At 37.4% G+C, this 24,849-nt stretch overlaps 1 protein-coding gene across 3 annotated transcripts; it reads right to left on the bottom strand.

Moving 5' to 3' along the window:
• Positions 1-1,998: 1,998 nt before the first annotated feature.
• Positions 1,999-24,559, bottom strand: LOC148842509 (lysM domain receptor-like kinase 3). 3 transcript variants are annotated; one of them, XM_088958726.1, is made up of 14 exons: positions 24,432-24,542; positions 24,173-24,234; positions 23,452-24,045; positions 20,081-20,158; positions 18,884-19,183; positions 18,020-18,103; positions 11,626-11,771; positions 11,434-11,523; positions 11,215-11,320; positions 5,089-5,240; positions 4,916-5,013; positions 4,675-4,822; positions 2,872-2,979; positions 1,999-2,422 (listed from the first exon to the last, which is right to left on the bottom strand). In XM_088958726.1, exons 1-14 carry the CDS (start codon positions 24,482-24,484, stop codon positions 2,258-2,260), a joined length of 2,184 nt encoding a protein of 727 aa, XP_088814852.1. In that variant the 5' UTR covers positions 24,485-24,542; the 3' UTR covers positions 1,999-2,257. The 3 variants fall into 3 exon arrangements, with proteins under 3 accessions (XP_088814852.1, XP_088814854.1, XP_088814855.1); XM_088958728.1 differs by lacking the exon at positions 18,020-18,103 and having other exon boundaries at positions 24,432-24,559; XM_088958729.1 differs by lacking the exons at positions 18,020-18,103; positions 24,173-24,234; positions 24,432-24,542 and having other exon boundaries at positions 23,452-24,046.
• Positions 24,560-24,849: the final 290 nt, after the last annotated feature.

Genomic DNA, 24,849 nt, shown 5'->3' with positions numbered 1-24,849 from the left:
ATATGTCAAATATATGATGATAAAATGTTCCCAATTATTTTTTATTTTATATTTTTGCATTTTATCTATTTCTAAATTTTATTATTTAATTGTGGCAGCATGGATTAACCCATTTGATCCAAAATGGTTTAATTTCTTACCACCACCTAGATGAAAACACCATTTTTCCTATGTATATTTTGAAAGTATAAATTTTTATGTTATTGGAATTATTAATTTATTATGTATGGATTTGATTAATATAACTTAATGATGAGAAGAAACAAAAGTGTTTTAAATATATGATTTAATGAAGGTGAATGCAATTTAATTCCTTAAATGTTGGATTTAATGAGAGGTAATTAAATGCATTGAATATCTTAAATTTACATCTTTTCAACTCATTTAATATCAATAACTGATTACCCTATTTGCCCTCATTTTTTATCAATAAATTTAAATATGGAGGGATAACTTTTGTCCTTAAAAATTTCAGAAATATTCTTGTGGCTATTCATGCTTTTTAAAGCAGTATAGATTTATGTAGGGACTAGGGAAAATTTATTTTCATGATGATCACTTACCCAAATAAGTGATACCTATCTCCTAGGTTGGTAAATAACTTTCCCACATGGGGGAAAGTTGCTAGTACTTGAATGTGACAGAAATGCCCCTTTTAATAATGATTTTTTATAGCTAAAATGATCATTGCCTTATTTACTTGGAAAATAAAAGAACATGGGTAAATGCATTTACCTGGGTAAGTCTTTCCTGGGAAACACTTACTCGGGTAAGTGCATTTACCTAGATAAATAACTTACAGAAAAGCGAGCGGGGCCTTAATAATGAGTATACAATAGTAGTCGATGTAAGTATTTTTCTCCTTTATTAAATTTTAAGACTAATAGGTTAAAAATATTCATGCGTATCATCATGGTTTTCAAAAACGGACCAGACTAGACCCCAAAACCGTTGATTTTGGTCAGCGAACTGCTGAACCAACTGGTTAACCGTTCGAACTGTTTGAACAGTTTTGACCGTTTTTCAAATTTCTTAATTTTTTTTATTTTTTTTATTTTTTTTGTCAGAATGGGCTGGCTGTTCAAGTCGAACGGTTGGACCATTCAAACCGGTAACCAGACCCCTGACCGGTTCGGTTTTAAAAACCATACGTATCATACTATATGTGTCTTTGAATCCACCGATGTGCTAAATAAGGAACAAGCAAGTCCTCTCAACCTTGGCTTTTGGGTAAATGAGCTTCAACCAATGGTTGTGATAGATTTGGGAACCGGAAAATTGAACTCACGGTCGGATCATCAAGAGATGAAAATGAATCATCCAAGGCTTCAATCAATGATTGTGATGGGCTTGGGAACCTGAAGATTGAACTCACCCTCGGATCATTGAGGGATGAAAATGGACCATCCAAAAACATAAAATTAATTTCCTATTTTTTTCTTTCTAATTAAAATTATACAGCCTTAAGCCCAACCCAACTATTTTTTTTTTTATGGATGGGCCAAACAATTAATTTCGTTCTTAACCGAGAGACGGTTGTTTTTTTATGCAATAAATCAACTTGACTAGATTATAGAAACATGAATGCTAAACCATTCTTCTGGAAAAGAAACATCATTCCGAGGAAGGCTTCAAAGACAAGATATTCAAGCATTAATATAATGGCATATAGAAGCGCACGCTAGAGTGGGACGTTCTAGCTGAGGCAAAAAAGAACCAGAATTTACATTTTTCTGATTTGTAATTCTGTACTAGTACAAATGAAATTGCATTTCAAACAAACCCAGCTTAAGGTGTAATACAGATCTACTACCATGGGTTGCATTTGAGCCACCTGTAAAATTACATCACTCATGCTCATAGGGTGCACGTATACTTGGTCTGACATTCTTTTAGAGTAACCTGTTCCGATGCCACTCCTCAATTTGCATTATATTCCACAAGGATCTTAGGAAAAAAAAGGACAAAAAAATGATCCAAATGCTACTGGATATCATCTACTCAAAATAGATTGAATTAACTTGAGGATATCAGCACATCAAAATTTTTGAACAAAAACCATACATATAAAAGAATACAATATTTCAATATCAGAAAAGAAAATCGCAGAAAGGTTGGATGACGAACATACATATTTGATCACTCAAGTAGTGGATCTCCTGTGCTACACTATACACACAACAAAGGAAAGAGGGAAAAGTTGACGTAGGAAAAATGTCGTCATAGTACTGAGTTGGAAAAGAAACTGATCCATAACCTATCTTCCTTGAACCAGCCCACTAAAAACTTGGCTGTTTCCAGCAAGTGTTGCTTCCCACTCCACCGAGGATAGGAGGATCTGTGATAGGGAAATCACCACTTGTTTCATATCTGGTCGTAAAATGGGATCCTCATCCACACATTGCTTGGCCAGCATGGCCATCTGCTCAAACAGATACAAAACAAAGTAAAATAAGAGGTACATAAGTTCATTATAAATCCTTTGCTTTTACAGATATAGAAGTGCTTCCTTATTCTGAAATTATCACAGTATCACTAAGCTTATTTTATTTGCATATGGGTTAATCCTGGTTTTGTGTCTTTTCGACCGTGAGGCATCATGTATGGTATCTTTGACAGTATGATTAAGAATAGAGAAGCTGGATTCCATATTTTAGTCTACAAAAATGGGTTACACTCAAATTCTTGTAATTTCTTATTTTCCCACTTCCCACTACTTAGTGGACAAGGCTGTTGTCAATTCTTCATCTTTTATGTGTCAAGATTATAACTTTTATTGTACATGTAACAAAGCGATGTATTGTCAGTTGACATGAAGAGAAAAAAAAAAAAAGAATTAGGTCAGATGGGAATTCGTTCTATTCATTTTACCTTGTATACACAATCATGTGGATACAAATCCATCAGATTAGGATCAATGCAATCCTTCAAGCTTGACATGCTCATTGAGTTGGGAGAGTTTCTAAGAGCTGCTAACATCTGCAAAAGACACCAGAGTTCAGAAGAGGCAATACAAAGTACATGCACCGTGTAACAGAACATTCTTATTATCAATGGATTGCAGTGTGAAGAAAATGAGGTCTAAGTAACTGCAATTTAGAGACCTTAGAAATACATAACAAGCCTAAGCATTTATTGCAAATGGAAGTCATTTATATAGAAATTCAGAATCTTTCATATAACAGTACAGCACAATTTGGAAAATTTTAGTTAATTTTCAATATGGTTAAAATCAACTTTATCATGAGTGCCATGCAGTTAATCTGATTGGTCAACATTTTAGCTTAAGAAATCTGTCAATCTGCATGCCCAGGAAAGTTTGCATCATGATCATTTTTGCTAGGCCTTTCTATCACCAACTCCAACATTTGGATTTCATTAACTGATTAAATAAAATGCCCTTCATTCCAAATTTTTTAGGATGAAAACAAATAAACAAAAGCTAAGAGATGACCCCATTTCAATATATTTGCTTCAACAACATATTGTAATACGACTTACAAATCCCTTATGGACTATTAGATCCTTGCCCTTGCAAGGGAACCCGTCGTGCTTTGGCATATCATGGAACCAAATTGAACAAACAATTCATATGAGTTTCCACCACCCTAGGTTCCCTTATCAAGTCTCAAATAGTCCAGGATCCGTCATCTTTTGAAGACAGCCAGCCTATCATAACCTGGCGGTATCCTAATAGTTAGTTATGTCCAACCTGATAAGTGACCCAATTTATGCCATTGCAAGAAAGCCAGTATTTAAGCTATCAGTGAGTTAGCTTCACCCAATGGAGTTATATAACTTAGTAAGATGGTTCTGGTCTTGTTTCTGGTATCACCTCCAATTTCTGAACAGTCCAGGATTCATAGTTGCATCAATCAAAATTTAGAATTAATCTTCCCATTTTTGGTCTTGTCAAATTTACGAAATCTTTCTTCCTTGTTGGTGCATATCCAAACTGTTGCCAAATCTCTTAATGGAATCCACAGAAACAACCTTGAATTCATCTTTGGTCATGACCCAATGTGCTACCCTTGCCATCATGAGATTAATAAGGGTATTGACATCCTGTTCTTGTGGCTTAAGATCCTTTCTTTCCATTTATTCTAGATACTCCAGAGAATAGCTACTCTAGTGTGATGCCACAATAACTTTCTCCTCTTTGTGGGTAATTGATAAGGCCTTCTCTTAAACTCTCGTTGTTAAGAATTTCAGTTGCAGTAACTAGCTTGTTGCAAGGAAGAGAATAGACAAAGCATAATGTTCTTTCAATCATCATGCCCTATGAAAACAGACTTTTCTACATACATTTAAAAAAGGATGAAGAAAACAATTTGTAACAAGGGTGTTAATTCCTTTGAGTGGTGAGTGGTTGTGGAGATAGATACAGTAGGAAGAAAACTACTTGAATTTTGACCATAGGCATAAAAGATATGCAAAGTGAACTCCAATTTGGGATGAAGATACCTTGAAATAATCTGAAGCACTAGTAAACAGTTCACAGATAACCATATCCATATACATTGAATCAAAGCCAAAAGTGATTTGTAGAATCTGTGATCAGACTGATGATTGATTTTGAAAATTCAAACTCAAGCAACAATAAGCTGTTGAACATAAAGTTATATCCACAGTAAATTTACAAGCCATTTCATTACAAGTGGCAACAAGACTTACAATAGATGCCAATGCGCGTCTTTCAGCATTTTTCATCACCACGCCTTCAGTTTTTGTAATTGCCTCCCTTCCTGATATTAGCTCAAAAAGAACAACACCAAATGCATAAACATCGCTTTTGGTTGTTGCTAGGCCATCACTCAAATATCTGTTGAACCACCACAAGATCAGTGAATATAAACTTGGTTCTAGAAGAACTTATTGTAAATCTAAGTTACCCGCCAACAGCTGTTTTGCTTACTCTGGAGCCAGATAACCAAAAGTTCCTACAACTCTTGTTGCAGAAGCCTCTCCTTCACCAGTTTTCCCAACAAGCTTTGCTAGTCCAAAATCCGAAATCTACACATAAAAGATGGAGTCAATAAAAAAGGAACAATAGGAGTTGGAGTCAATTGAGCATAAAGTGGTCAAAACCTTTGCCCTGAAGGCGCTATCAAGTAGTATATTGCTTGTCTTGATATCACGGTGGACATAATGTGTTTTGGTGTGCTCATGGATGTATTCTAAACCTCTAGCAGCATCTAGTGCTATCTGAACCCTCATGATCCAAGATATGGATGTATGACCTGAAGATCCATCAGTTGTCTGAAAATGTAAGAACCAAATTTGTATATACAGTGTTCTCTCAACAAGCATAGCTAGACTCAATTTCTCACCTTGCAATTTGCTATTTTTTTAATCTGCTTGAGGTTACATAAATAATTAAATAGAATGTAATGTTGTATTCCACATATTGCAAAAAGGCATATTCTGAAGTGTAAAATTTTCTCAAGCCAGAAACTTGTATAACTGACACCTATAAACAGAAAGACTAGTATTTTTTTTTGATAGATAATGATAATTTTATTAATTAGAATAAAAACACAGTATACATCATACAACTCCCCACAAGTACGCGTGAGGTGCAGCCTCTAAACTACATCATAAAGCTTACAATTGAGCCCAAAAGAGCTGATTCCTATGTACTACTTGTTTGGCTAGGAAATCTGCCAGCCCATTTGCCGATCTTCTTTTCCATTGAACTGACTGAGATATTTGATGTTAGCCACTTATCTTCTCAAAGCCCCTCTATAAGGCCAGGCTGCCATCTCCAGTTCTTTTAGCCATCTAATAACCAATTTGGAGTCACCTTCAATCATTAAATGCTCCACTGCCAACTCTTTTGCAATTTCTGCTCCTTGTTTTACAGCTTGGAGTTCTGCATTAACTGAATCTCCCATCCCTATAGGACCAGAAAATAGAGCTACAATCTGGCTCTCAGCATTTCTAAAGACTCCCCCTATTCCAGATGGCCCCGGGTTGCCCAAACTACTGCCATCAAAATTTGATTTAATGAAGCCTACATCAGGAGGCTTCCAATCCACCAAATACTTGCTTATGACTGCAGAACTTTTGGCTAGTTGTTCCCAGTTCCTACTTATATCATCAAAAGAGTAGGATGAGAACATGTCCAAGGATTTTACCCAGCTTATGGCCCTACATAAAATACTTTCTAACACACATGTCTGATCCCTCTCCTTGTCATTAAAGACTCTAGCATTTTGTTCCTCCCACACAGTCCACACCAAAGCAGCTCTAGCACACCTCCACAAAACTCTTCCTCTTCTCTTTGGCCACCTGAAACTTGTAGGGTCAAAAAGATTGCAAATCTGCTCCAGTTCTGTCCACCTGCAACCAAAAATATCAAAAAGCCTTTCTCAAAGGCCTACAACAAAAGCGTAAGTGATTAGCATATGGTAGCAACTTTCTTCATTTGCTTTGCATAGGGTACACCAGTTATGAGAGAGATACAACGACTAGGTCTTCTTTTTTGCAAAACATCCGAAGTGTTGATTTTTCCAAGGGAGACTTCCCAACAAAGGTAGAGGTGTAAAATGGGCCATGCCGCCCTCCCTTAGGATAACTTGGGGGGTTGGCCCGACACGGTCCACGGAGCAAGCCCGTGCAGGCCCATGTTGTGCCACGGGCCGGCCCAGTCTGTAGATCAGGCCAAAACTATTTAATTAAAAAATTGAAAAAAACTTAAAATTTTAATTTTATATGAATTTTGATGCATACAAATGCTTATATATGCAATAATTAAATAAATTAGTATAATAAAATTGAAAACAATTGTTTATTTTATTAATATATTATATACTATATTATTATTTAATTATAACTTATATAATATTATAAATATATTATATAAATATATTATATATGTAAATATAAATATATATAAAATATAAAAATAATATATATGGGCCGTAACGCGGGCCATGCCAGCTCGGCCTGGCCCACAGACCTAAAACCCCAGGCCCATCACAGCTCACATGATCATGCCAGGCCGGTCCGTGCCGGGCCACGGTGGCACGACCTGATTTACACCTCTAAACAAAGGGCTCCCATTTTTGGAGGGACAGGTTTGGACCAAACTTCCTTGTTATGAAAAGGTTGAGGCAGTAGAGAGGAGCACAAGGAAGTAAAGAAAGAAGCACAAGAACCTCAAATATGGGTATCTGGAGAAGAAGGGTCCAAACAAACAGGATGAATAGTTTTAAGGAGCAAAGCAACCTAGTCAAGCTCAGAATCTCTCAAATCTCTTCTAAAACCTAGGTTCCAATTTATGATAGAAGAAAAGGAGGACACAAACCTTTGAATTGGCTCGTTTTTAAAACACAAGATGGAATACAAGGAGGGAAAGAGGTCCTTGAGGGTGAAGTCACCAATCCAAACATCCTCCCAAAACAAAACCTTATCTCTAGTACAAGCGTCATACCTGATCAAATTCAAGAAAACAGGAAGAATACTATGAATAGCCTTCCATGGAGATTTCAGTGTAGCCTGCTGAGATACACCAGCATCCCAACCATTGCCTGCAACACCATGCACACCCCTTACAACTTTATGTCAAACTCTTTCCCTTTCTAGAGGTCACCTCCACAGCCATTTGCCTAGCAAGGCTGTATTTTTCTTCCTTAGATTGCCTAATCCCAAACCCCCTGCTCCTTCCTCCTACACACTATTTCCCACCTAACCACATGATCCTTCCTCCCTTCCCCTGACTCCCACAAGAAATCCCTCATGACTTTCTTTACCTTCAAAATCACCTTTTGTGGCATTCTAAAGACCGAGAGAAGGTAAGTTGGCAAGTTCACATGAGTAGCTCTTATTAAAGTGATATGACCCTCGAGGGAAATGTAGTTTCTCTTCCAAACTACCAGTTTCTTTGTGCATTTTTCTACAATCGAATTCCAAAATCTTCCTTCTCTTGGACTCTCTCCTAAAGACATACCCAAGTACTTCAAAGGCTAGCTAGAGGTAAGGCAACCTAAGGACTCTACTACCTCACTCAACTCCTCCATATCCAAATTTACTCCCACTACACAACTCTTTTCGAAATTGACCTTCAACTTCGACATGCATTCAAACAACATTATTACTCGTTTCAAGTTCCTAGCCTTTAAGGGATCTCCAGTCTCACAAAAAAATGATTGTATCATCCGTAAATTGCAAGTGTGTCACCACAATGCCCTCTCTTCCTACCCTCCATCCTCTAAACATGTCCAAACCATCAGCTCTCAAAAATGAACCTACTAAACACGTCAGGTACCAGAGTGAAAAGGAAAGGAGAAAGGGGATCACCTTCTCTCAAACCTCTAGAGGTTGGAAAGAAGTCTCTAACCACTCCGTTAACTAAAACTGAAAAATGGCAAGTTTTAAACAAGCCTCGATCCAACCACACCATTTCTCTCCAAACCCAAAGTTCCTCAAGGACTCTAATAAAAAAAAGCCAATCAACCATGTCATACACTTTCTCCAAGTCCAGTTTACATACAAAACCTTTCTTCCTTCTTCTCTTGAAGTCTTCCACACATTCATTTGCTATCAAAATTTGATCTATAATTTGTCTTCCTTGAATGAGTCCCTTGTGATTGGCATATTAAATTAGAAAGGGCTAGTTTTAACCTTAATGACAACACTTTGGCCATAATTTTATAAATGCTAGTCACTAGGCTGATGGCCCTAAAGTCTTTCGGTTGGATGGCATTTCCCTTTTTAGGTATAAAGGCCAGGAAAGTGGAGTTGATCCCTAGACTTATAAAGTGAACATCTACAAACTCCACCTCTAACTTGATGATATCCCAACAATCTTGAAAGAAAGCCATAGTGAAACCATCAAGTCCAGGTACTTTAGATCTATCCATTGAAAACACAACTCCCTTTATTTCTTCCAAGTCAAAATCCTTTTCCAGTAAATTTTCCACCTCAGGGTAATCTAGGCCACTCTAATCCTCACATCACACTGTCTTTTGTAGACTGCCCTGAAATGATTCATTAAAACATTGGCAATCTCCTCTTGATTATCCACAACTTCACCATTGATCTCTAACTTTTCCACAAAGTTCTTTCTCCTCCTTCCATTAGCGATTGCATGAAAAAATTTAGTATTGCCATCCCCTTCCTTAATCCATTGATGCCTTGATTTCTACCTCCAACAAATCTCTTCCCTAAGCACTATTTCTTCCAACTTCTTCAGGGTCCATCTTAAGTTCCTTTCTTCCTTTGAGAGAGAACAGTGTCCTTTTTCATCCAAGAGTTCAATTTGGGAGATGACACTTAATTTCTTCTCCTCCACTCTTTAATTTCTTCAATTCTTCACTTTTAGCCACTGAATTTTCCTATGGAATTTGACATCCATCCCAAGGGTTCCCACCACTTCTTCACTTCACCACTCTTTATTATGTCTGGATGTGTTAGCCACATATTTTCAAATCTGAAAGGTTTATCTCCACTCAAAAAGTTCCTAGTTCCAATTCTTATTGACCAATGATTTGAAGTGACTCTTAGCAAGGCCCTAGTTGACAGCCCTAACCAATGTTCTCCCCAATCTGAAGTAAAGATGATCCTATCCAGCTTAGAGCATCTCAGGGAGGATTGTAGGTTGGACCAGGTAAAGGCAGATTATTGGAGGGGGATTTCTAAAAGTTCACTCATTAATAAATTCATTGAATCTCCTTATGCTGATTGTGATCACTTGATTGGGATTATTGGTCTCATTTGTAAACCTGATTACATTAAAGTCCCCACCTAAACACCACGGACCCTCCCACAAACCCCTTATATCAAAGAGCTTTTCCCACATTTTGCCTCTCTCTCCATATCTATTCGGACCATAAACGTTCATCATCACCCAGGTAAATTCTTCTCCCACACTCTTAAATTTCAAAGGACCGAAAACCAACCTATTAGCTCTTCCATTGGCTCCACTACCTCTTTACTCCACATTGTCACTATACCTCCTGAAGCCCCACATGAAGGCATAAAAGACCATCTTAATCCTCTAGAGAACCACACACTTCTCACCCATTTCCTATCCCAATCTGCCACTTTTGTTTCTTGAAGCAAAACTATATCCGGCTTTTCCTTTCTAATCATATCCTTTATTATCCTTCTTTTCCTAGCACTACCCAACCCTCTTACACTCCAACTCAATATCTTCATTGAATCACTTAAAGTTTCACCCTGGAAACAACCATCCCTTACTTGAACCCTTTCCTTCTTTCCCCCAAGCATTGAACTCTAAGTCTACTGCAACATCTGATTTTAATCTTTCTACCTCCAATAGCTTCCTCTTTCTTGGACAATCTTTTTCCTTCTTCCCCCTTCTTTTTAGCATACACTATAACACTCTCCACTTCTTTCAGTTTCAGACCCATTTCTTCTGCCACTTGATTCATCGGTTGCTTCCCCATTCCCTCACCCTCATCTCTTTCTTTCCCTTTTCTCTAGCTAGCCTCCTGTAGATTCAAATCTTCCTCAAATTTCCATCTGCTGCCTCCCTCCTTATCAGCTCCTCAAAGGATTCACAAACCAAATCCCGGATTTTTTCACCTTGTGCCTTCTATTCGGCTTCAAGACTCTAGTATATATTTTCTACTTCAAAGAAGTAAAAAATGGTCTTAAAATGGGAATTTGTATTAACTAAAGACAACAGAAGAGAAAAATAATGTGGTACAATTTATTTTCTTCATTTTTCTTTTCTTTGTTCAAAATGGTAAAAGATATTCTTAGAACATAAACATGCTTAACTGAAATCTATAGAAACAGAGAAAATACTTCCTTAAAAGAATACTTAGAATAGAACACAGAATAATTATAGGATTCAAATATTCATCCAATGGTGTAATCTAGTACCAATAGATAGACTTCTCTCTATGGGATCACAGGAGATTTCATTTGTTTACAATATTAACATCAGTTAAACTCATTGGTATAGCTTGATAATAAGCAGCACCGGCATACAAGAGGCTGCCATACATTAGGTGAAAACACGTCCATAAAGGGGTCTCAATTGGAGGCGAATTATAATATCTAAGCATGAGAAAACATTTTTTTTATCAAATGTCTATTATCACATTATTTTACTAAAAGAAAAACATCAAAGTAGATTTTAGAAAGAGCGAACAACTCTTAGAATAAGTGCACAAAATATTATTGCTACAGGTATTACTATTACCATATAAATATTTTGCATCGCCAAATAAAAATTCTCACCCTTGTTTTGAGGATCATGTAGATGACTTCTAAGAGAGCCCTTCTGTGCATATTCATAAATAAGGAATAGCTCATCATCACTAGCCGCAAAGCCAATCAATTCTACCTTGACAAAATTAATCAAACCAAGAGTCAAAGCTTTAAAATGTCAAAATTGGTGAGAGATAAGCTTTAGAATTGAGAGAAATGAATTCTAATTCATGGTACAGGGGGGTTTACCAAATTTGCGTGATGAACCTTGCATAAAACTTTCATCTCTGCTGTGAATTCTTTGGTTTTTGTAGCAGTCATTCTTTTGATTGCAACCTCCTAAAGAATCCAAATTTTAACCATTAGTTGATAGATAATGCATATCACTTAACATAATTAGAAAAATGTACTGACCAATTTAAAGCACAAAATGATGCAAACCTGTTCCCGCAAAACTCCATAATACACAGAACCATATGTTCCATGTCCAAGTAGATTTGAATCAGAGAAACTATCAGTTGAAGAAAGAATTTCTTCATATGCGAAAACAACAGGTTTATCCATGTCAAATACATCAGGCCCCACGACTGCAAAAAATAAGATGCGAAGACTAGGGTTAAGACCCATAAGGATACAAGACGGAAACAGAAAGACAAGAAGGGGAAAAAAGGTTGATACATGTATCTATAAAAGGGGAACATAAAATCTTTAAAAGAATGAAGAACTTTTAAAGCAACATGCCAATAGATCTATGCTAATGGTAGCCAATGCTGGGGCATAGATGATTATCTAAAGAAGCAAAGGCTTAGAAGGGAACAATAACTTGAAGAGATGTCACTAATTGAATTTTTATTTTATTTAGATTTTACTCTAACCTTTATATTTGATAAGGTAAAAAATGGAAGCTTTTGGTTTATGAATTAATATAATATCATAGTATATCTCCCAACATAATATCAAGATGTGTGAAGAAGCTGGGTTTGTCAAGCATCAATATGCAAAAACATTTTTCTTTTGAAGAAACTAATGTATGTAATTAGATCATAAGCAGATGTATAGGTAAATCAGCAGTCATGTACACCAGGGAACTGTATGTTAGACTGCATTTGGTAAGAAAGCAAATGCAGAACCAGAGCAAACTTTGCACTCAAACTTGGTCAAATATAAAATAGGTTGGTTCCAGTCTGGAGATTCATATTTGCACCCATCACAACCAAACAAGACAATGCAAAACTGAACCAGGTTTGCATCCTTCTATTTGAACAAATTTGCATTCATGTCAGTGCATTTACTTTTTGCACTCTTACCAAACACAGCCCTGGAAAAAAAAACCTTGCAACCTATAGCTCCCTGTTTATACAAAAGACTCTCCTTTAAAAAAAAAAAAGGAACAATATGGTTTTCCTCTGAAAACTTTGTGAACCCTTAACCAAGAGTATAGCATTCCTTCTATCTTACTGGCCACCATTACTTCCTCTTCACTCTTATTTTTAAAAATGTAAGTATTCCTCTAATTCCAAATAGCTCAGAAAACAGCCAAAGGAGCTACTTCCCACACAGTTTTTCCTTGCCTACTCAGGTCATTGATATACCATCTTAGCAAGAAAGCTTCAACTGAATCTGGAAAACAACCCACAAACAAATATGTTTAGAACCCTTCCCCAAATATTTCTGCTCAAATTCTACTTATTTTGTTTCAGGTAACCATTATATTTCCGAACTTTCCTTTCTCCAAAGCCATATGGAACCACTATATACCCTTATTTAGTTCTCAATGATGTTTATAGGTGACATTTTGTATACTCTTGTCATTAACAAGAACAAGGAAACTACAGTAAAAATGCATTTGTTCCAGTATTTTCAACCCACCATTGGCCTCCAATTACCCAGTCACAAAACTGGTTTTGGTGAATCCAAATATATTACAAGAAACTGCTGATTTAGTAAATGACTCATCAACCTGATCATTAAAACATGGCCAGTATGACCTGCTCAATGGGTCAGCTATTTTTTTGCATTATTTTAATTTATATGATGATGTAGAGGAGATGGGCCGAATGACCCATAGACTGTCATTCTATGTTATGTTTATGTTTTCCTCTGTAATGGGCCTTATTCTGGGTCCATACTCTTATATACTCTGTTTTTGTAATTTCTTGCCCACCCAAGGGTCTCTCTGTAATAATTCAAAAATTAACTTAATAAAATGTTTTAGTGTTAGAGGGAGGTTTAGTTCGAACCTCTCACTCTCTAACTCTCACTGGTGCCAACTCTCTCTCTCTCATCTTCTTAATCTTCTCTTGTTTGTTTTCTGGTTTTGCATCTAATCTCAAGCAGTTCTATACTTCAAGAGGGTTGTTTTCAACTTGGTATCAGAGCAAGCTAGAACTTGGCATGACCCTCATGTGGTTCTAGTCTAGTCGCATGAGGATGTTCTAGGGTTGGAAGTTTAAAGTCATTCGACTGGTTCTTGGATGTCATTGGAGGGTACCCAAGTCTCTACCCACTTGGAGAATAGTTCGGTGACCAGGAAGAATCAAAGAGAAAGGTGTTCGGCCTGATTTGAAGCTCAAATCAGAGATTCACATATTGTAAGTTACCGCAGTTATTGTTGAGTTATTTTCTTTGCTTGGGAGGGCTGTTAAAGTACTCGAAACCCCTCTCCATTCTGCCCTACTGTTCGGCTGTTGCTGGACTGATTCAACTCAGAGATTTCTGGGTTATTTTGGGGAGCAGTTCGATTGTTGTTGGACTGTCAAGTTGCTGAAACTGGTTTGGACTCAGTGGTATTAGTCTCTAATTCAGTCCAGCCTTTTCTTGGACCTATACGAAATACTATTGAAGTGGTTTCTACTAGTTATCAGTAGGGTGTTAACTACTGCACACAAAGTGTTTGTTAAGAGGCCTCTTAAGGACTGTGGACTGTTATTTCTTCTCTTTGGGACAACGGTTGTTGGGGACCTGGAATACTTTGTGTTTGGAGGTCTGTTGGTTACCCCTTGAAGGCTGAAATAGTATTTCTTCTTCTAGAAAGAGCTGCCACCGAGCTTGGTTGTCACGGTTGTCAAGACTGAACTGATTTTGTGAGCTGTGTGGTGTTGCCGATTCAGCTCAAACCAAGTTCATCAAGAATCCCTGCACTTTGAGAAACTTATTAAAACCCTAATTGGAACCTTTTCATGATGGACTTCTCAGACCTTGAAAGCAAGAGTGCTGTTGAATATGGACAGACTTTGGGAACCCCAGCCGATTCTATGTTGGCTGTAATTACAGTTAAACTTGATGGGACCAACTACTTGGCATGGCCACAATCAATGAAAATCCATATTTGTAGCAGAGGAAAACGGGGGTTTGTTTCTGGAAGCAAGAAAGCTCCCCCAGAGGACGATCCATCTTATGAGAGATGGATGTAAGAGAACTACACAATGATTGGGTGGCTTGTGAATTCAATGCAGCCACAAATTAGTCAACACTATCTTTGGATGAACTTGGCTATGGAAATCCGAGGTAGTGTTGCAAAAACCTACTCCCAAAAATTGAATGTTGCCAGAGCCTATAAACTGAAGAGTGATGTGAAGAATCAAGACAGGGGGAGAAATCCCTTGCAGCATACTTCTCAACCCTGAAATGTTTATGGCAAGAGATTGATCTGATAGAGGCTGTAACATGGGATACCCCCAATGATGCTGAAACATACAGGAAATTAGTTGAAATGAACAAGGTCTTGGAGTTTCTAACTGGGCTGAATCCTGAATATGATATCACAAAGCATAACATTTTGTCCAAAGAAAGTGTTTCATTGTCGCAAGCATATACTTTGGTCAGCAGTGAAAAGAATAGAAGACAAGTACAGGTTCAAGGACTTGGCATCAATGATCATTTTGCAAATATGGGGGTTAAACCCAAAGGGGTTATAGGGGCTCCCAGTGGCACGAGAAAGAAGGAGGTGGTCTGTGAATATTGCAAGAAGCCGAAACACACCAATGACAAGTGCTGGAAATTGCATCCCAGTCTTGTCCATGTTCGGTTCCAGAAGAAAAATGATAATAGAAAGACAGGGAGTGCAAATGCAGCCATGGGTACAGATACAGAAGTTGAGTCTGCCTGTGCACAGTTAGCAGCCATGAAAGCTGAGTATGAGAAGTTTGGAAAGATGATCAACCATCTTGAATGTGTAACTTCATCATCCAACCCTTCTGGAAATTCAGACACCACCGCATTTGCTCACTCAGGTATAAGAGCTTCTGCTAACCATGCATCCACCTCAGGTAACCCTAAGACCCCTTGGATCATAGACTCAAGTGCTTCTGATCACATGACCAACCTTTCCACTCTATTTATTTCGTATGATTTGCTTCTTTGTCGAGACAAAATCACCTTAGCTGATGGTTCTCTTGCCTCTATTTCTAGCAAGGGAACTGTCAAGGCTACAGACTCCTTATTCTTATCTTCCACTCTTCATGTACCTAAATTAAATACCAATTTATTATCTGTAAGTAGCTTGACCAAGTCATTGAATTGTTGTGTAACATTTTTCCCTCCTCACTGTGTGTTTCAGGACCTGGAGTCTCGGAAGGTGATTGGGAGTGGCCATGAAGCAAATGGAATATACTTGCTCGACATTCCTAGCCAATGCTTTGATCATCCCAAGAATGTTGCCTTTGGTTCTACTTCTTCTGAGTCCGTCAGTCGAATTATGTTGAGTCATTGTCGGTTGGGCCATTTACCTTTTTCTGCTTTAAGTCGTTTACTTCCCAAATTGTTTAAGGGAGTCAGTGTGTCCAGTCTCAGTTGTGAGTCATGTCAGTTGTCAAAGCATTGTAGAAACAATTACCCTGTGAGCAATAAAAGATCTTCTTTTCCGTTTCATATTGTGCACTCTGATGTGTGGGGGCCTTACCACTTATCTTCTATGGGGGGCTACAGATATTTTATCCTGTTTATTGATGACTTTTCTAGATTCACTTGGATATACCTAATGAAATTCCGTGATGAAGTCCCAAGACTTGTGAGGCAATCTCATGAGCTTGTTTTAACTCAATTTGATACCAGAATTAAGATTTTCAGATCTGACAATGCAAAAGAGTATTTTGAGAAGAGTTTATCCTTGTATCTCTCTGACATGGGAGTTATTCATCGAAGCTCCTGTACCTGTGCATGACTCGGCTAGATATTGCGTATGCTGTCAGTTGTATTAACCAATTCATGCATGCCCCTAGAGATACTCATATGGCAGCAGCATAATGAATTTTGTGCTATCTGAAAGGCTCTCCAGGAAAAGGAATTCTATTTACCAAGCATGGTCATCTGAAACTTGAAGCCTATACTGATGTTGATTGGGCTGGAAATATTGATGATAGAAGATCTACTTCAGGGTATTGCAGTTTGGTGGCTGGTAATGTTGTCTCTTGGAGGAGTAAGAAACAATCAGTTGTGGCCCGATCCTCCGTAGAAGCAGAGTATAAAGCCATGGCACATGGAGTCTCTGAATTGTTGTGGCTAAGGCCCTTAATGGAATAACTTGGGATTGATCATGACAAACCCATGATGTTGTACTGTGATAATTAGGTTGCCATCAACATTAATCACAACCCAGTACAACATGATAGAACCAAACATATTGAGGTTGATAGACACTTTATTCGAGAAGGAGTCTCTTCCGGTGAAGTGCGTCTTCCATTCATTACTTCTGAAGGACAATTAGCAGATTTCCTCACCAAGGGTATTTCCAAGGCAATGCTTCAACATGACACTGGCAAGCTGGGTATGGTTAACATCTATGCTCAGCTTGAGGGGGAGTGTAGAGGAGATGGGCCGAATGGCCTATAGGATATCATTCTATGTTATGTTTATGTTTTCCTCTGTAATGGGCCTTATTCTGGGTCCATACTCTTGTATACTCTGTTTTTGTAATTTCTTGCCCACCCAAGGGCCTCTCTGTAATAATTCAAAGATTAACTTAATAAAATGTTTTAGAGTGTTAGAAGGAGGTTTAGTTCGAACCTCTCACTCTCTAACTCTCATTGGCGCCAACTCTCTCTCTCATTTTCTTAATCTTCTCTTGTTTGTTTTCTAATTTTGCATCTAATCTCAAGCAGTTCTATACTTCAAGAGGGCTGTTTTCAACTGATGACATCATGGGTTGACCAGGGAACTATTTTTTGATGTGTTTGGTATTAAAGAATGCAAGAATTTTCAAAGATTAGAAGAAATAGGTACAGCTATTGACCATGTAGCCATTAGATTTACATGATGAGTCCTAACAAAGGAAGAATTCAAAGGGTGCACACGGAGACTGTAGTTAAAGTTGGCAAATCTATGCAGCACATACTAAGGTGTTGGGAACCATCCAGGTAAAGTAAGATCAAGAATTAATGGATGCTCCGGTGCTCTATCAGCAATTTAGGGTCCAGAGAGGGTAGGTAGAGCTCTGAGGTCAGCAAACAGGGGTTCTCAGGTCTAATAGGGGACATGGTTGAGCTAAAACATGTCCACAAACTTTGCCTGCAAAGGTACCCTAATTTAATGGGAGTTACTCATTTCTTTACAATTTAAATTGTCAATTACAAGTTATTTACAAAATGTCAGTGCTTTACCTATGTAATAAAAGACCATGCATCCCACATTCACCAGTATGGCAAGGAAACTTCAATTTATTTGTTTTTTTCTAGTGACATTAACATATATTAAAACATAGTATTGGCATTGAATTTTGTTTACTGGTGTATAGCTGTATTTTAATAGACTAAATTAATATGGCAATATAAATATTAATGTTATGTATAAACAGGTATTGAGTCTACAGCATCAAGGATGTTTAGTGCACTGAGGATACCTATTAACAGGTTTAAGGAAAATATCATTAAGGCACTCCCGCAGATTGATAACCTTAACGCTTCCATGGCCTCTAAAACCAATCCTACAACCAAAGTCCCAAGAAAAATCTGCTGAGGAAAGGAATATTATATATGAAAATTAGTGTCCAAGAGGGTCAGCTAACCGACCTTTAGAGCCTATCAACAGGTTCATGGAAGATATAATTGAAACAGTCTAACAGATTGATAACCTTAACACTTCCATGTCCTCTAAGATCTCTCCTGGAATCAAAGTCCCAAGACAAAGTTTGGAAAAGGACGACATTTCCAATAAACAAGAACTCTAAATTAGAACAATGAATACAATTTCAGGGATTGCTGACACAAAGGACTCTCTCCCCACCAAAGAACCTCACAAAAGTGTGTTTGCTTACCCTGCATCCCATTAATGTGCATGAAGCCAGTATTTGCTCTTAATATTCTTATTATTATCTTGTTAATTGCAAGAATCAATTGTTAGAACAAGATTTTTCAACTCCATTTCATTGAAAGTCTGATATCACTCATATAGATAGCGCCAATTTCAATAACTTCATGCTTTTGCAGTTACTACTCGTTTTAGGGCCACTAAAGTAGAGCTGTCAGTCAGTTTACAGAGTGCATGAACATTTAAATAGCATTCATTCATACTGCTATGAAAATGTCAACAACTAACACAATTTTGAATTTAGGAGATAGTATGAAGTAAATAATGAAACAAAGCCAAGCAATTTTAGAACCTTCAGAACAAAAGAAAACATGTATATGGCTATAATTTGAGGAAAGGTAAGAAACAATAATTTCAATAATTTTACAGCTATACATTTTTGTCCAGAGTGTAAAACCTTTAGGAATATTCATTTGGCGATTGTTAACTTCACCATTAGTTGGCCTCTGGTTCCCTGATTCACAGCAGGTGGACCTCCCTGAAGCACAACAGAAACTTGTTTTTCGAAGAATATGGAACTTATGAGAGACCTTTCCATCAGGATCTTTTGCATGATTAGCTGGGCCAGGTGCAGAGAATATTGATGACTTCAGTGACACCCAGACATATATAAACACAAATATCAGAATAGTGCCAACTGCTAAGCTCCCTATAATCCACCCATATGGCAAATGAGCCTTATGGTTCACCTTATTTCCTGCAAAACAGGTGCAAATAAATCAATCTTAACAATAAAACTGAGGCACCATAGCATAAATTAAAACAAAATTGTAAATATGGCAAAACATCTTTTCAACTCCTGGAAACATTTTGGAATCAAAGTTGATTCTTAATTGGGAAGATCCATATATATATATAGATATATGGCAATGTTATAATTATGTAGTATGATTTTTCACCATTTTGATGTTTCCTTCTGTCACTCCCCCAAAAGCTTAACTTACTCTTTGAGGGGAGGTAGGTAGTCGAGTGAACTAAGAACATGTAAAGGTTAAGCATGAGGTAGTAGGTACCATCTACATGTGCTTGTGCTTGCCACCATTTTATGCAATACAAAGAACCTTTTGACTAATTTGTGTGTCGTTGTTGTTGCCTTTGTTGCTTGTTGCTTTGTTTCGTAGGCTTTCTCAAAACAGTCGAGCGCCGCACGAGGCCCCGTTGATTAGCCTTCTCATTTCTCTTACCAAAATATATATATATATATATATATATATATATATATATATATATATATATATAAATCTTGGAAAGAGGAATGAGAAGGCTTCTTTTACATTACATTAGAGGAATGGAAAGACCTTGAATGTAAAAAAGAAGAAAACAAGACAGCCATGTCTCTTGTGCAAAGTGTGCTTGTAAAAAGGCTTCTGAAGAAACATTTGTTTAGTTTTTCTACTACATTTGTTTACAAGTTTTTGCTATGGATAATTCCTGATTGTCAGAACCCAATTGCAAGACCAGTTTGTCTGACTTCTCAAATAATCATACTATAAGGAACTGCTTTATATTGTTTAATAACTTGACAAAAATATTTACAGCCACCGTTTTCAAGAGAATGTCTGAAAACAATGAACTAAAATATAAAGCATCATACCTGCAAAAGTGTAAACAGATGGTGCAGGAGCTGGGGTGGGAGAAATTTCCTTCTCTAGTGGATAAGGATCACCAGGAACTACCAACAAAAATAATACATAAGGCACATACATTGTAGATGAGAATTTATGCATACAGAATACTTGCATACTAAAGGGATACTGTTGGCATGACATCCAATTGTTCCAATTAGACAATGAAATAATTAGAAATTTCCTTGTAGTACTAAATATCCACAACATGTAGTACACTACCACTTAAACAATAAGCTGCATATACATGCTCCTTTATTTTAGATTTTTATCCTCCTTTCTCACTCCAAGGGTGAGATCTCCTTTGAGGTTATTTTACATTTTCCCCACCAATATACTATCATGCATTTTAAGGTGTTTTAACAACTATAGGCATATCAAGCCTTCAAGGCTTCAAGATTCTGTAGGGAAATAGAATTTCCTTTAGCATATTTGAATTTGTTAAGAGAATCCACATGGGGAGTAAAATATCCTCTTTAAAACAGAAAAAAGAAGACATTATGGTGCCAATGTTCAAGATCTAGCCTAAGGAGAAGCTGCAAAATATAATGGAGAATAACTGCTATCGCTGGCATGGCAATCTAGGTATCTTTTTAATTAAACACCTTCCCTGCCCCCTACTAAGTAAGAAGTAATTCTACAAAAATAAAGAATTAAAGATAAATGATAGAAATCCCATATACAGGATAAGGATATATAAATAAAGATATGAAGTCAACTGTAAAAAAATAAACTATACATTGAAAAATGATGAAATGTTATTTGGGTTGAATCAAATATAAAGTCTGGAAACCAAAATCCCCTAAATTCCACCATAATGGAAGACTAAAAACATGACCTAAGTGCTTTGTCTATTATGGCCTGGCCCATCCTGTGCTTGTACCATAAACACAACTTAGATTCCTAGAAAATTCGTCAATGAGATGAAGCATTTAACTGTGCATCATAATAGCATTTGCGCTACCTCTCCACTACTTTATAACACCTATTAGTCAGTCCGTTGTTGCTTCCATGTAAGAAAAATAGACTTGCATTTCTCCAATCAAAAAAGCATCACTGTATCACTGAGCATCAAAATCCTCTTTGGTTAACCGATAGATACTAAACCTTTACCACTCAACTGAAAACCCATCCCATCAACATGAAACTTCAAATTGTGCTTCCTATATGCATTTGCACAATTTACATTACCGGATATCTCCAAAGAGGCATTCAAGGGTACCCCCTGATAAGTCATGCTGCATTATTGGTCATCTCAAAAATTACTCATAACAGTTCGCACCATTATAGATGAAAGTTACTTCAGAAAGAAAGAAAAAGAAATCAAGTCAAATTGATAAGAACAAGGTATTCACCTAATCAATTATCAGATTATAATTCTTCATGTTGACTCCCTAGTAGTAAGGTTATCTAACCCCTATATGGACACTCTAAGAGCAACCATTCATTGTTAATATGGGGAATCCTTTACAAGAGAGTATAGTTGTATTTATATATGAAAAATCGAGTTCTGACGTGTAGGGTCTACCAGACATGGAAAAAGTGTTAATACACATATTCAATTGATTCAATATCAATGAACCTAGAATAGGGGTTGAAGGTTGGAATGAACATATAAGAACTTTTAGAATTCCTTGGAGATTCTGGGTTGGCACTGAACTAAAAATATTTGGGAATGGGAACAAACAGATAATGATCAGGAAGGCCCATTGTTCCATTTTGAACCTATTGTATTTTTCAGTAATAAAAAATATTGTCAATGCATATGGATTTTCAATCCAAATGGAAAACTGAACATAGAGCTACATATACCGGTTTGGAAATTAAATGATCCAGGGAATAAGAAAAATCTCAGGCCTAATATACCCTAAGAGTTAAAATGCCTATGCCTATTTCCTTCAACCATATCATATTAACTTTCCAACATACTAAGACAAAACTTCCAAATCCCATTGCACTGGCAGTCATCGCTAGTGACTGATATTCTTCTTGATATCTCAGTTCTGTATCCTAAATATATGGGTATGTGCTTGAATTCCTTTGACAAATAAGACTCAACCTTTCTAATGTACTCCTCTTACATGCCCTTAATTCTTCTGAGTTCCTTTTTATCTTTCTTTCTTTTTTCTTTATTTTCTTCTTCGTGCTGCTGCACCTATATGTCGATATACTCTTTATCTATCTCTAATGAAACCAACATTTATTAGAAGTGGCATCTCATAATAAACCTTGTCAACTTAAACTAGAATGTAAGAAGCAACCAAAGCTTCTTTTCAATGACAACATTTTCTACAGTCCCCTTGAATCTGTTCAGACCTTTTCTGTCCATGTACTTCTTTGCCTAGTCCATCAACATCTAAAAAAATGATTCCTCCATCTTAAGTTGGTAAACACTTCCATTTTCTGGTTTCTTTCATTTCCAATTCTGATGACGATATGATATATGTTTTTATTGCTGATGAAGAAAAAGGAACAATAAATCCTTGTATTTTAACATGGTGACGATGCAGAAATTGTAAGAATGTGGATATCCTATTGTTCTGGACATTACATAATACCGGTCATTGCTGACATTTTGGACCGTCACCAGAGAAGAAAGACAAGGTAACAATCAAAATTGTGTTTCTAGAAAAAAACTCAGGAAACTTTCAGAGCCAGAATGTAGGAAATCCAGATACTTAATGCATTTCTTAACATAACCTCCTGATGAAAAGAAAAAAATAGCATGTTGGTTCCTGGAAATAAAATGGTATATGCACAACTCAAGAGAATCCCGTCCAAGCTCCATTGCTCTAGGAACGCTTACCAATCCCCAGATACCAAAGAGTCCCAAGTTTTTCCAAGCATGGCATGTATGATTTCATAAAAGGAGGCTGCAATTTGGGTTTGTGCAAAAATTATGTGTGCTTTGTAGTTTGTACTATCCGGGAAAATTTTCGCCTGGTCAGCAGTTAAATTTAATCTATGTAGGCCATAAATTTCCAAACTTGATTTCACGCTGAAAGGAAAAACGGCATAATTACCCCTATTTACTAAATGGGTTCGGAATTTGCAAGTTTATTAGGTTGGGCAAAGTGTGCTGTAGACCAAGAGCAACATGGTGACGTTTTTTTAACAATTGCACCATAGTAAACTCTGCTGAAGATTGTGCAGTACAGGCGACGCTTGACAACGTTCATTTGGAAAGTCTCTAATGTTTCCTAGGAACAAAAGAAATAGTTGCTTGTTTGTTCCCAGAGCACCATAGACCTTCCGATGGAATGTCGCCAAACGCCACCTAAGTCCAGAGGAATTGCAAATTTCAGACGAAAGAAGAACCAGATGTAGGGAAAAGCCTCACCTGAGTTCAGCGGAATATAATAAAGGGCCCCAACAGAAACATTATCAGGATTGGAAATTCCATTGACCATCTCAATATTGTCCATGCTCACACCAAACCTGCTAGCTAACGACTCGATCGTGTCCCCGTCTTGCATGACATAGCTCATCAAATAATTCCACAACCCGCTCGAGCAGCCACAGAGGAGGTGCAAGGAAACTACCGCACCAGCGCGAGCTCTGCGCGTGGAATTGGGTAAAAATGCAATCCCGCCGTACGCCTCCATAACCAGGTCATAGACCGATCCGTTATCCTCCCTCACCGTAAAAGTCGTGTTGGTCATGTACTTCTTAGCCGGAGCAGCACAAGAACAGTTCTTCTTAATGAATAGATAATCGCGATTGTTCCCCTCGACCGTCACATCTTCTGGAAGAACATCAAACATGCTCTGTATGATGGGTAGAGTTTGGTTCTGATTTGGCTTGAAGGCGAGAAATGAAGTGCAGAGGCGGGTGGTATCCGAGCAATTCAACGGCGTAGGATACGAAAAGGCAGAGTGCAGGTTCAGAAGAAAGACTAGAATCGAGAAAGAGGTCTGTACGAGCTTCATTTGAGCTGATTCAATAAAAAACGGAATCTCAAACCAAAAATCGCACAAGTAAGCAGAACCGGAACAGAAGTTTGAAGATAAAAAATGGAAGAAATCGCGAGAAGTAAACACAGAGCAGTAATGAGACCGTACTCAAAGCTGGCAGCTTTAGTGAAGTCAAGGCTAGAACTAGACGATGTTGGAAGCGAAATAGCCTGAAAAATAGAGTTGTTCGCAAAAAAGTAAGTAAAACTCGAGTACAGAAGGAAGATTTCAGAGTTGAAGCCTGGAAGACAAGGAAATTTTGGATAGTGGAGAAGTGAAGAAGGTTCCGCTAAATCTAGAGAAGTATTGAAAAAAAGAGACCACGACTAGTGAATGGAGAGAGAGAGAGAGAGAGGGAAAGAAGTACCAAGTACTAGGGGTGTTTGAAGGACAGAGAGGGTGGGACTGTAAACTCGGCATTCCCTTTCATTCATTCAGACCTTCAACACCCCCAACGCCAACTGGAGAAGCAGTAGAGAGAGTAAAATTGAGAAAGCGACGAGTTGGAAAGGGGTAAAATGAGGAAGAAATAGAAACTCCGGGAGATTTTTCGGGTCAATCAACTAACTAAACGCCCCTCCTTTTAACAATTACTACCAGAATGCCCAACAAATCCCACAATACCCTTTAAACTTTGTTTCTAGCCTTTGAAAATGACCAAAATAGCCTCAGTCTACCAGTCATCCATCATCTGATTTGTAATTTTGTATTTTGAAAGCTATAGTGAAACAAACGTGAAGGGGCATTTGCGTCATCTGGAAAACTATCTGACTGTATGAGTGAAA

This window comes from Nelumbo lutea, chromosome 8 (assembly GCF_056320005.1).
Source record: "Nelumbo lutea isolate HS-2025 chromosome 8, American lotus-T2T, whole genome shotgun sequence".
Taxonomy (NCBI): Eukaryota; Viridiplantae; Streptophyta; class Magnoliopsida; order Proteales; family Nelumbonaceae; genus Nelumbo; species Nelumbo lutea.
Note: the sequence above shows the minus strand (reverse complement) of the source record. Positions and strands in the feature narration are given on the sequence as shown.

Coding starts and splice junctions, on each gene's coding strand:
- LOC148842509 (XM_088958726.1), bottom strand. CDS start 24,484: ATGCCGAGTTTACAGTCCCACCCTCTCTGTCCTTCAAACACCCCTAGT. Junction 11,524..11,625: donor ATGGAGTTTTGCGGGAACAG/GTTTGCATCATT, acceptor TGGATTCTTTAG/GAGGTTGCAATCAAAAGAAT. Junction 11,321..11,433: donor AGGTTCATCACGCAAATTTG/GTAAACCCCCCT, acceptor AATTTTGTCAAG/GTAGAATTGATTGGCTTTGC.